At 50.1% G+C, this 12,500-nt stretch overlaps 1 protein-coding gene across 2 annotated transcripts in view; it reads left to right on the forward strand.

Annotated features, from left to right (window-relative positions):
• plekhh3 (pleckstrin homology, MyTH4 and FERM domain containing H3) overlaps window positions 1-12,500 on the forward strand; it is a gene marked incomplete at its 5' end in the record, with an annotated part of 39,473 nt that overhangs the window by 12,508 nt on the left and 14,465 nt on the right. For both annotated transcript variants that reach the window (XM_083648615.1, XM_083648616.1), the window contains 3 exons: window positions 4,728-4,822; window positions 9,763-9,945; window positions 11,422-11,579. In XM_083648615.1, coding sequence (XP_083504741.1) covers window positions 4,728-4,822; window positions 9,763-9,945; window positions 11,422-11,579 — 436 coding nt within the window. The remainder of the gene's footprint in view (window positions 1-4,727; window positions 4,823-9,762; window positions 9,946-11,421; window positions 11,580-12,500) is intronic.

Consider the following 12,500-nt stretch of genomic DNA (forward strand, 5'->3'; position numbering starts at 1 on the left):
GTCTGCACTCAGGGTTTCCACTGCGAGAGCAAGGACACTGCTTTACTACGTTTCATTAACATCTGGCTGTTTTTATTAGACTCCGGACTGAAATCAATTCCTCATCGCTGCAGCAGGCAGCAGCTACCAGCAGACAGACGGGCCACAGCCTCATCAACACATTGGCCCACTCCTATTCGCTGGACGTCACCGTGTCAACGTAATTGTCACCTTGGGTGATAGATGGATGAGTATCGAGGAGAAGTCAAACTCTTTATTTGTCCTTCATTCTCACTCAGTCATCTAGGCAGAGCCTCGTTGGCTTTATACTAGGCGTCTCTCACACTCCCTACAGAGAGGCCAGAAGACCACACATGAGATAAATACATGCTCTTAATGCATTATTCAATCTGATTTGTGGGATCATAGGGCCTAGGTATTTTAAATTCTCCAACAAATCTTTCCCCTTCCTGCCTCAACCCCCTCCATTTCTGGCTCTCTCATTGCCATCTCCCATCCCTTCTCTCTCTCTGCTGTTTTGTTATTCTCATTTCTATGTGGCACACACAGCTCACACACACACACACACACACACACACACACACACACACACACACACACACACAGCAGTTTGTGTTTAATTTGCTGGTCTGGGCTGCAGAAGTTTTCCATGTGTTCCGCTTTACTTCCGTAAACAAAGGATTGCAAGGATGTTTTGCCTTCCTCCCATGTTGGGCTTTTCTCCGTTTAACCCCAAAGTAGTAAATTACACAAAAAGTTACGTTCAGAAGAACCGCAGACAGAGCATGCCTGGCTTTTGCAACACATCGTTTCAAACGTTGAAACGTGAACAGTAGGACAGTCAAGTGACCCCCCCCCCCTTCTCCTTTAGCAGTAGGTAACATGGAGTTCAGGGATCAGACGGAGAGAAGGTGCTGTCTGTACACTCGCTCCGTCCTCTCTGCTGTCTAATCCCCGTGTCAAATTGTTTCCTGCACTCCACAGGAAGTTGCCCACTGAAGGCCCCACCGTCACGGCCTCTGCTGGGGCTTCTGGGAATGTGGGGGCGACAGCATGGAGGAGGGAGGGCGACAGCATGGAGGAGGGAGGGAGGGGGGGAGGGCGATAGCATGGAGGAGGGAGGGAGGGGGCGATAGCATGGAGGAGGGAGGGAGGGAGGGAGGGCGATAGCATGGGAGGAGGGAGGGAGGGGCGATAGCATGGAGGAGGGAGGGAGGGAGGGAGGGCGATAGCATGGAGGAGGGAGGGAGGAGGGAGGGGGGAGGGCGATAGCATGGAGGAGGGAGGGAGGGAGGGAGGGGCGATAGCATGGAGGAGGGAGGGAGGGGGGAGGGCGATAGCATGCAGGAGGGAGGGAGGGAGGGAGGGCGATAGCATGGAGGAGGGAGGGAGGGGGGAGGGCGATAGCATGGAGGAGGGAGGGAGGGAGGGCGATAGCATGGAGGAGGGAGGGAGGGGGCGATAGCATGGAGGAGGAGGGAGGGAGGGAGGGCGATAGCATGGAGGAGGGAGGGAGGGGGAGGGCAATAGCATGGAGGGAGGGAGGGAGGGAGGGAGGGGCGATAGCATGGAGGAGGGAGGGAGGGAGGGAGGGTGATAGCATGGAGGAGGGAGGGAGGGGGGGCGATAGCATGGAGGAGGGAGAGAGGGGGGAGGGCGATAGCATGGAGGAGGGGAGGGGGGAGGGCGATAGCATGGAGGAGGGAGGGGGCGATAGCATGGAGAGGGAGGGGGGGGCTGCTGCTGCACAGCTGTGGAGATCCCAGAGCCCCACCCGTATCCAGCAGCGCGCAAACATTTGCCCCAAGCTGTTAGCGCACAAAGCGCTCCGCTTTCTGCAAATTACTTTTGAAGGGATGTTTATAATTTAATTATTTATTTAATTAATTAATTTTTTTTTAATTAGACGGTACAGTGGAGAGTCACTAAAAAGACAGGAGTTCCAACTTCCAAGTACATGTTAGACTCCTTAGCCCGCTGATGCCCCATGGATCTCCTTGTTAACCCACCATTCCATACTCCCTCTTTCATTAAAGGGGCCAGCCCGTTGACCCCCTAACCCCCTGCGCCCTGCGCCTTTAAGAGCCCTCCGGCCTGGGACACGCCTCCAGCCTTGTGTACAGTCCTCCGTCTCCAAGAGTTTAAAACATTACTCGCAAACACTGAAAGTAAGAGACGCTTTAATCATTGTCTCTCTCTGTTGTCTCAGCTCTTCAACTCTTGGATTTTGTATGTTCAGGAACCAGTTTCCCTCCAAACCTGATAGTTGATGTGTGTGCGTGTGTGTGTGTGTGCGTGTGTGTGTGTGTGGCGGTGTGCGTGTGTGTGTGTGCGTGCGTGCGTGCGCTGTAGCAAGTCAACACTTTGATGTGGTGCTGTCTTTCTCCCGCCAGTCAGTCACAATGGGAGATTGTGTTGTGGGACATTAGCTTGAGCGCAGGCACAATATGGGTCTCGCTGATTCTGCTCCGGCAGTATTTAAAGTAAAGGTCAGACTTGTTTGTGCTGTGAAAGGTCAGAAGCAGAGTTTTTGGACCTATGCTTCTCTCCCTCTCCCTCCTCCTTCCATCTCCACTTCACAGCCTAAACCCTGAAGTTGACTTTGAAAATATTTCAGGTAGAAAAAAGGGAGACAAACCAGTTAGGGGCTGTAAAAAAAAAAAACACGGAATCCTGTCTGTGCTGCTAGCGGTATGGCAAACTGCCAACAATTCTTAGAAATCTGCCACGCACGGGGGAGCCCCAGGGTGATTTTCAACTCCAAGAATATTCTTCCAAGTTGGACTGCCATGTAATACCACATAGTCTACTCAATAAACTGTAAAATTGAAATACACCCCCTTTATTGCTACGAGAGTGCTGGTTCAAGTCCTGGACACAGGACTGTTTTTAGGCCAAAACTAACTTGGTATCAGATCTGGTTTCCACTGCTCCTTTGGCTGCATGTCTATTGTGGACAATAGCACAAATAATCCTAGGCTTTGAATATAAAGACCCTCACCTTTCCACTGCGCACACACACACACACACACACACACACATACACTCACACACACACACACACCATGCTATATATTTATACTTATTATTATTATTATTATTATATCCAGCCGTGGCTGAGTTTTCTATAGATCAAATCCCCGTCTAGTTTGGGCTGCATATAGGCTCGCTCTGTCTCTCTGTCTGCACGCATGTCTCACTTTATGTAGCACGGGTTATTAACAACCTCAAATCAGAGGACGTCCTCACATTTCTGGGTTTATTTTAATGCCTTTAAGTGGGATGCTTGGATGCAGGACCTTCGCTTGCCGCGGTGGCAGGCGAGCAGGCTTAGTGATGCAGCCAGACAAGAGTATAATGTGATCTCTCTTTCTCAACATGGCCTTCTCGTGATGCCGAGTTGTAACACATACGCGCTGGTCCACCATATAGAGTTTCACTGTGTGTCTGTGCATTCTCTTCATCTAGAGACTGATGTCAAGCCGTCTCATATAGGCTACAAATTGTATGCGGCAATACAACGGGCCACTGATTCAGAAGTCACGGGGGTCAACTGCTAGATGAACAGCATTGTAGATAAGATCAGGTGGCTGCAGACAGGACAGGAAATGGCTCATGCAGGCATGTAAGGCGAGTCAGAGCAGATAAGGCTATATTCAGACTTATTGATTATTGCTGCCTTCCGTAAGGAGGAACCTTCCGGAATTATCAGATCAATAAGGACATAAATCAGCGGCCCGAGCAGGACTGTAGGTAACCAGAGGCCGAGCAGGGAGGCGGTCTGGCTGGAGTCATTTCCTGTGCAGTGCTCTGTAGGAGGAGGGGCAGGAAGGAGGGCTTTGTCACTCATAGCTCACATGCTAGTTAGACCCAGGAAATAGAGAAAATAAACGAGTAATTAGGTAAATAAAGAGGAGAGATAAACCGCTAAACAATCTAATGGGCTGGAAATGGGCCTTGGCCTGAGATAACAATGTCTGAAGTCGTCCGCAGCGTTGCCTGCCTGACCAGATGGCGACGCGTCACTGTGTGCGGCGGCGCTAGCTGTGCACGTAATCGGCAGGCGTTTAAGAGGGAGCAAAGGAACAGCGGTTTAGCAGATTTGCAGATGTTTTCGATGTTCGCTTTATGGTTTGAACTATCCGAGGCTTTGACCTCTTGAACTCTGGCGGTCTTCTCTGACCGCCATGAGTTGGCTGGCCGGGAGTCAGGCCGGCGTCGCTCTGTCACCTTTATTTTCAGTCCCTCGCTCGGCTCGCCAGCCAAAGTGATAAAGAGATATGAGCTGTCCACAGTGGCGTGGTATGTATCTAAGTGTGTGTGTGTGTCTGTGTGTGTGTGTGTGTGTGTGTGTGTGTGTGTGTGTGTGGTGTCTGTCTGTGTCTGTCTGTGTGTGCATACGTGTGTGTGTGTCTGTCTGTGTGTGTGTGTGTGTGTGTGTGTGTGTGTGTGCTGCTTGGGAGGGAAAGTGGGAGGACGCTGGAGGGGAGATATTCACGGCACTTCTTCCATTCGGCCCTCTTTAACCCCCGAACCCCTCTAACCAAGGGTGTCCGTACTTGGAGGGTCTTGTAGCTGGCACCGTGCCATACGAGGGGGGGGGGAGCTTCACCCCCGTCTGGTCGCCAGGCCAATCGGCTGTGAAATGGGAGGGAGTAGTCAGGAGGAGGCTGGAAGTCGAGAGGGAAACAGAGTTATTTACATTCTCTTCCTGCTCTGCCACACAGGCACACTGTCTCAGAAGCTCCTGACGAGATGAAGAGTCTGATCATCGAGAAGAATAAGATGGGCCTGGAGGAAGACCCCGAACTGCTGGTCAAAGGTCAGTCCGCTTCTCACATGAGACTGGATGCATCTACCTGCTCTGATCAGCTGTAGTTACCTGTCTTTGTTGAGCCCTTGAATAATAAGGTAATTGCAGGGCAAGGATGAACTATATACTATCATAAATATGTCTATGATCTAAACAGCCTAATTCTGTGGAAATATAAGTATTGTCCCAACCACATGCTGTACTATGGCACTGCACCCTCTCTGCCCACATGTGGCCCACAGCTGTCCCCCTCTGCTCCCTGTGTTCGTGCAGTGACTGCTACCGGCATTAGGAGCGCTGTCTTGCGTGTCCGATGCTTTTGAGGAATGATCTCATCATAGGCTATTCCTGTGTGGATTCTTCTCCCCCTGCTACTGCAAGAGAGCAAGTAAAATGCCAAGGCTTGGATAAGTTTACGTCCTGTTTGGGATGGCGGCAGTCGGATTGCCCTAATTATGACAGCAGTTACCATGCAGCACTCTTGGCTAGCAGCCCCCACCTCTAGTGCCCTCTGTCCCTGGCCTGCTGCTGGAGCAGAGGAGCAGGCTGACTGGAGGAGAGGCACAATCCCTCCCAAACAGAGGGCAGCTACTTTCCCCAGGACACTGACGAGACTGTCAATCATTTTTCATTTCCCCCCCCCCCCCCCCCCCCCCCCCCCCCCCCCCCCCCACTCAACACTGGGATGCCTCAGGACATTAGATAATCCATTTTCCTCTCATTGCTCTGTGGGATATGTTTCCAAGAGCACCTCCATTAGGGCCTGTCCCCTTGTTTGGTGTGGCTATGGGACGTCCCGAGGCTACAAGGGCCCACTGTCCCCCCCGCTGTCGAAAATAGGCCACCAACATTGCCGGGACAGACTGATGAAGGCAGGAATGGATAACTTGTAAATGTCATGGGCAATGTGATGTGGTGACAGAAATAGATGTTGACATTGGTTTATTGATGTATCTTTGTTGATTTACAGTGAAATGGAACCTCTCCTCACATGATCTAGATGTGCTCGTGCTCCAGTAAATGACAGTTGCAGTTCCAGTTCCATTGCACAGAAATACCCCAGCTGTTTCTGCCTGGCTCTGTTGATCTAAAGGAGAAAAACGTTAAACTCTGAATAGCTCATAATTATATAATCATGTTCAACTTGATCTGAAAGGTTTAATTCCCCCAAAAATACTATTCTATCCAATTTGAAGAAAGCTTTGGTTTTAATCCATTTTTCGTTGTTCAAAATACACATCTGTCCAACTTGAAAGCTTTTACTGTTTTGCAATTCAAACACTTTACAATGATATTTTCAATTTGGTATTCGATTTACATTGTTAAAATGCCAACATATGACTTAAAAGACATCTGACAACATTTGCTGGACTGATAATCTGTAGTAACATTGATATTAATGTAAAATGGGAAAATGGATCATATTGTCACAATAATTGTGTCTGACATTTATGTTTACAAAATCAAAGCAAGATGTCACCATTATGGAACCTGACTGTTCATGAACCGAGAATGAGCACGTTAGTTTTAGTTTCATGCTCAACTAATTTTGTAGCTTGCAGACCATATTCTTCAGATTGTGTAGGTGTCACATGCTAAAGTGAGATGTCTGTTAATTTGCAGCAGTTGTGTTGCTTGAACATTAGTTGCAACTTGCAGTTCCCACAACACACACACACCACACACACACACACACACACACCACACACACACACACACACACACACACACACACACACACACACACACACACACACACACACACAGCAAGCGTGCAGAGAGGAGGTGGAAATGCACAGAGAGACAGAGAGATGTGTTTGCTCAATCTGTGTTTGAGGGGGCAGGGCGTTGGAGGTCGGGGGTCACAAATGAAACAAATTAAGGGCGAGCCGTGGCCCCCAGGGGAGACATTAGCAGGCCACAGAGATGGGATCCAGATGGGGGACCATGGGAGGGGTTGTGTGCAGGGGGTCCCGGGACTCTACTGCTCCTCCTCTCTCCCTGTGTATCTCTCTCTCTCTCTCTCTCTGTATCTCTCTCTCTCTCTCTCTCTCTGTACCTCTCTCTCTCTCTCTCTGTATCTCTCTCTCTCTCTCTGTGTATCTCTCTCTCTCTCTCTCTCTCTGTATCTCTCTCTCTCTGTACCTCTCTCTCCGTTTCCTTTCCTTATCTCACCGCTTGAAGCTCCCAAAAGATCAGCAGCTGCAGGACATCCTGTGTCGGCGACAGAGGTGTCAAGTAGGGCTGGCACGGATCACGGATAATCCGTGACCCGTACGGATCAGCCCCCACGGTTCGGAACGCGGTTCGGAACGTCAATGGTCCGCGGACCCCCCCCCTTTCCTTTCGTTTCATTTAACGTTTAATGTTAGTGTATGAGAACGCCTGCAGCGCAGCCAGACACAGACAGGCATCATCATGGCAAGCACAAGTGAGCTTCCTCATCCCTTGTCCCCGCTGTAAAATCTCTCTGAAGGCTGTGGCTAGTGGCTAAGACAGCATCACAACAAACTTATTTCAACACCTCTGAAAAAGCACAGGAATGCGATCAGCGTGTTGTGGGCTGCACAAGATAACGAGAGCCACGACACACGCGCGCGCGCACACTTTTCACCCACACATTATCTGAAATGTTGCCTTTAGGACACATAACAACAAAACAACACGTGGGGCCACCGAGTAGCTTAATGTAGCATCAACGTTATGTTTCCAGACTCACCCTGGCTGTAGTCTGTACCCGTGTCAAGTGACTGCAGGTTAGCAAGCAACAGCCAGGAAGTTAGGCATAGCAGTGCCACCTAAAACAGGAAGTTGGGTTGTTCTGCCTTCAGAGTAAAAGCATAAATTGTCACTTATGAGAAAAAAATATTTTTTGAGCTGTGCAGGGCAACAAATGGTTAGAGAAGTATAATAGTATTAAAAAATCAAATCGAAAATCTAATTTTGAGAGAAAAAATCTGATATACTGTATATATTTTCTTTGCTGATCCGAAAAATCCGTGATCCGTGGCTCAAAATCCGTCACGCGATCCAATCCGTGGGTTTTCTGATCCGTGCCAGCCCTAGTGTCAAGGTAGCACACAAGCCCCGCCCTCTCTGCCCCTCTGCCCCAGGCTCCCCGTTTTCCCACAGCCAGTCTGTCAGCAGACTTACCTCATGGGTTTTTATTGATCCATTTCACGTGGGGTTCTGATGCTGTTCCCTTCTGATGTGGTGTTACTAAGTACCTCCAGGGTTTCTGCTCTGGGCTATATTGGGTCGGTTTATGGTGGGTTCAAGCCTGCCACTTATATCATATAGAGGCGTTCTGAAACAGGAACATAGCCCAAGAGGGTGAGCCATCGCCCCTCCTCCTGCCTCTTAATTCTGGAGGAGCTTTGCACATGAAGTTGCCTGGTGGGAAAAACCACTTCTTGAGGGCGAGGGAGAAAACATGGAGGGAGCAGAGGAGCGGGGGAGATGAAAGTAAACAGGGAGAGAGTGAGGGAGCAGAGGGAGGAAGGATGGAGGCCAAACGAGCACTGGCTGGCAGGTGGCACGCAGCTTGCTAACCACAGAGGAAGCTGTGATGCTGGCGTGGCGTCACAGTCGCTCTCACAGGGGGAGGAAGCCGAACGGCTACATGGCCTGATTGTTCCTATAAAACCACACACAAGAATGCATGCACACACGCGCACACACACACACACACACACACACACACACGCACACACACACACACACACACACACACACACACACACACACACACACACACACCCAACGACAGCACTGGCAGACTTCCAGTGTATAGCAGTCTCCTGCCCCCGCTGTTAGCCCCCAGCCAGGTGACCTCTGCCAGGCCCTCTGCCAGCCTCTCGCCCTCTGGATGAACTCTGACCCCTCACCAGGACTGTTCACCCTCTTCCCCATCCGTCTCTCCGCCTCTCCGGGCAGCATCTGGCCGGGGCTCAGCCAAATTGGTTATTTATCTACTGTGAGATTACATATTTATTAGGGAACAATTTGTACACATAGCTGAAGGGGGAGGGGGGGGGGCGGTGCGTGCTCCAGGGTTTGGGAACTGTGGATCAGAGCTGTTGCAGATTTCCCCCAGAGGACTCTGTGAGCACAGCACTCCTGCATTTTGAGCCAGGCTTGGCAGGGCCTCGGGGCAGGCCTGAGAGCAGCAGCCCGACGGCCGGGTGCTATGGGGTGGGTGTGTGTGTGTGTGTGTGTGTGTGTGTGTGTGTGTGTTTGGGGGGGGGGGGGGGGGGGTTCAGGTCTGCAGAATGTCTCTGGCTTCCTCTCACTGTGCTACTTCTCCTCTCTCTCCTCTCCTCTCCTCTCCTCTCCTGTCCTCTCCCAGAGAGTTAATGCCAATCATGTCTGCAGCGCTCTCTCCCTCTGTCCGTCTCTCTCTTTCTCTCTTTCTCACTCTCTTAACCTCTAAAGTGGTAATTATGCTGCTTGCATGCAGGCTTTAATGCCTGTGCCATTAGCTGACTGTATTTTTAACCTGCTTCATGTTATAGAGATCTTTAAGGTCTCCCCCCCCTCAGTGATTAGCTATGTTTAGCCTGGTCTAATTAACCCAAGTATTTCACCCCAACGAGGCGCAGTACACAGTACACAGTACACTACTACTCTATGGAATTTAAACTTGTTTTCCCTTCTTCACATGTGGCAGCACTAGTCTAGTAGCTTCTTGACTAGCCTACCCACCTCCTAGACAAATGCTCTTCACAGTGTGTTGTAACTGACTCAGATGCCAGATGCATGGGGCGTTGCTACATAGCACAATGCATTGAGTGCCAGAAAGTCTTTCAAGTCAGTTTAGAATGCTTTTCTGTGATTAACATACTTGACACAACTATCTGAATGGTGTTGATGTGGTAGACTGACTCGTGTGTGTGTGTGTGTGTGTGTGTGTGTGTGTGTGTGTGTGTATATGTGTGTGTCTTTTGCAGGATGGCTGTTGAGGGAGGTGCGCGGCAGCTGGATCAAGCAGCGTCGCTACTGGTTTGTGCTGAGCCAGGACTCCCTGGACTACTACAGCGGCCCAGAGAAAGGAGCCCGCAGACTGGGCACGCTGGTCCTCACCAGCCTCTGCTCCGTCATCTGGCCAGACAAACAAACCTACAAGGAGACGGGTGAGATGCATGCGCGCACACACACGCACACACACACACACACACACACACACGCACACGCACGCACGCACACGCATTACGCGCAGACAGTCTGACACACACTGACTCACAGTGAGGTATAGTTGCCAATAAACTCTGTTTAGACTCCGGTCTAAACAGACCTGTGTTAATTCCCTTGGTTCCCCTATGCGGCGTAGTGATCAAATGGTTTGAAATCCCGAGGAAGTTGTTTTGGGTTTTTTGATTGGTACGTGACAGGCTTGCGGTCCCCTCTCCCTTCCCGTGAGCACTGTAACTCTGAGTACGTTTGGGAATCCCCCGCTGTGTTCGGTCCAGAACGTGGCTCTTAGGTTGGTCTGGAAACCTCACATTCTGAGTAATCCGCACCAGGCATCTCCCTTCCCTCGCTGGGACGGGAGAACCAAGAGCATAAAGAGGAAAGTGTGTTGTTGTACGGGAAGAGGCGAGGGGATGACTGGTGCTTTTTCAGTATCTATATTACTCGGACACATTGCCCTCTGTCTATGCCTGTCTGTCTATCAATGGCGGGGATTATGTCCTGATGACTTCACCCAACCACTTAAAATGTCCAAACCATAGTAGAAACCCAAACATAGCAGTTCCTAACTCAATATGCCCGGGGACTTTCCTGGACAGAAGATCCCTTTCAACAGTGGCTTTGTCACAGGCTGTATTGGCCATTTCACCACTCAATAGCTGTGTTCCTCTTAAGCCGATGGGGAATTTGTCACAGAAGAATGGCGTGAAACACAGTTACTTACTTCCACTGTATATCTCTGGTGCTTACCATGAATTACTAGTTCCCCTTGAGGGTTCCTTTCTCCACCTCAACGTCCCTTTAAAGCAGAGCAAATGAAAAGCACCCGACATGTTCAGAGTGGGCGATGGTGTTGCCACCGCCGGGCCGATATCTCAGGCGGTCTCAAACGCTCCTCTTTTTGCGTTTGAACTTCAGCAAGAAGCTCAACAAAGAGCGACGTGCTGCCAAGTCACGTAGCAGGAAAGCCTGATAACAGCCGTGGGCCAGGCTGCCTGGAGTATGTCTAATACTTCCTGTGCACAAGGAGGAAGCACGCCTTTTTTCACTTTTATTGCAGGTTGTCCAAGAGGAGACTCGCCCAGGGCTTGAACACTTGTGTCCTAACTCATCTGTAGAATGACTTTTCTCTTGGCGTGGTCTGAACTTCCTCTCAGGCTGACCTTTGGTCCTCTGTGAAACTGAGACAGGAAGTGGTGGAGAGATTCACACCAGATACTGTATTGTGGGGTGTCCCATATCGAGCACACGTCACTGCAACACACTTCCCTATTTCTGCATCAAACAAAGAAACAAATAAAATATAAAAACATTTATTCCTTACCATCTCAGATTACTTAATTTTTTTGACTTCATAAGAAGTGACACTAAATCTTCATAAGACGTGACACTAACATTGCTATTTGCGTGTGTTTCAGGCTACTGGAGCATCACAGTGTACGGGCGGAAGCACTGCTACAAGTTGTACACCAAGCACTTCAACGAGGCCGTGCACTGGGCGTGTGGCGTCCAGAAGGTCATCGATACCAAAGCACCCGTAGAGACGCCTACTCAGCTCCTCATCCGAGACATCGAGGTGCGAGACACACACACACGACACACACGCCACACACGCACACACACACACACACACACACACACAGACTGGGTTCTCTCCCAAACTACCTGTGCTAAGGGTCACCAAGCACAAACAGCAGCTCAACACGCTATCCCCTCCCGCTCTGTTGCCATGGAAACCACACGGGCACACGGGGCTGGGAGTCCAAAGTTTCCTCTGCCTTTCTCTGTTGAATGACCTCATCTTATTCCACCCCGCTGGGACAGGACATGGCCCATAATAGCAGAGTTGAACTGCTAAACCTGCCATGTTGGTGTTTTTGTTTTTAGTTTGTTTTTGTTTTTAAGCAGAAGGGTCATTTCAAAATAAAGTACATAAAAAAACCTATAACATTGCAGGTACTGAATACTAAATGTTCCAAAGAAACCTGAAGCATGCTTTTCTAGTCTGAGAAAAAATTCTACCGTCTATTTCAGAAACGTGATTGTCACACTCGTCGTCATGGTCATTATCGTCATCACTCTTACCATGAAGCTATAGAAGCTATAGATAAACACGGCCACTTGAGAAGTTAAACTAACTCATTTTTTTTGATCAAGTGCCCCCAGATTTCCCCCCTGTTTTCTCCCCAATTGTACTTGGGCAATTCCCCCTGCTGTCCCGGTGGTTGCTCCACCCCCTCTGCCGATCTGGCGAGAGTTGTAGACGAGCACGTTTCCTCCAATACATGTGCAGTCGCCAGCCGCTTCTTTTCACCTGACAGCGAGGGGTTTCACAGGCGGCAGGACGTAGCGCATGGCAGGATCACGCTATTCCCCCCAGTTCCCCTCCTTCCTGAACAGGTGCCCGACCAACCAGAGGAGGTACTAGTGCAGCGACCACTGACCAGGACGCATACCGGTACCCATAATCCGGCTTCCCACCCACAGACATGGCTAA

This window comes from Poromitra crassiceps (genome assembly GCF_964638095.1).
Source record: "Poromitra crassiceps genome assembly, chromosome: 13".
NCBI classification, from domain to species: Eukaryota; Metazoa; Chordata; class Actinopteri; order Beryciformes; family Melamphaidae; genus Poromitra; species Poromitra crassiceps.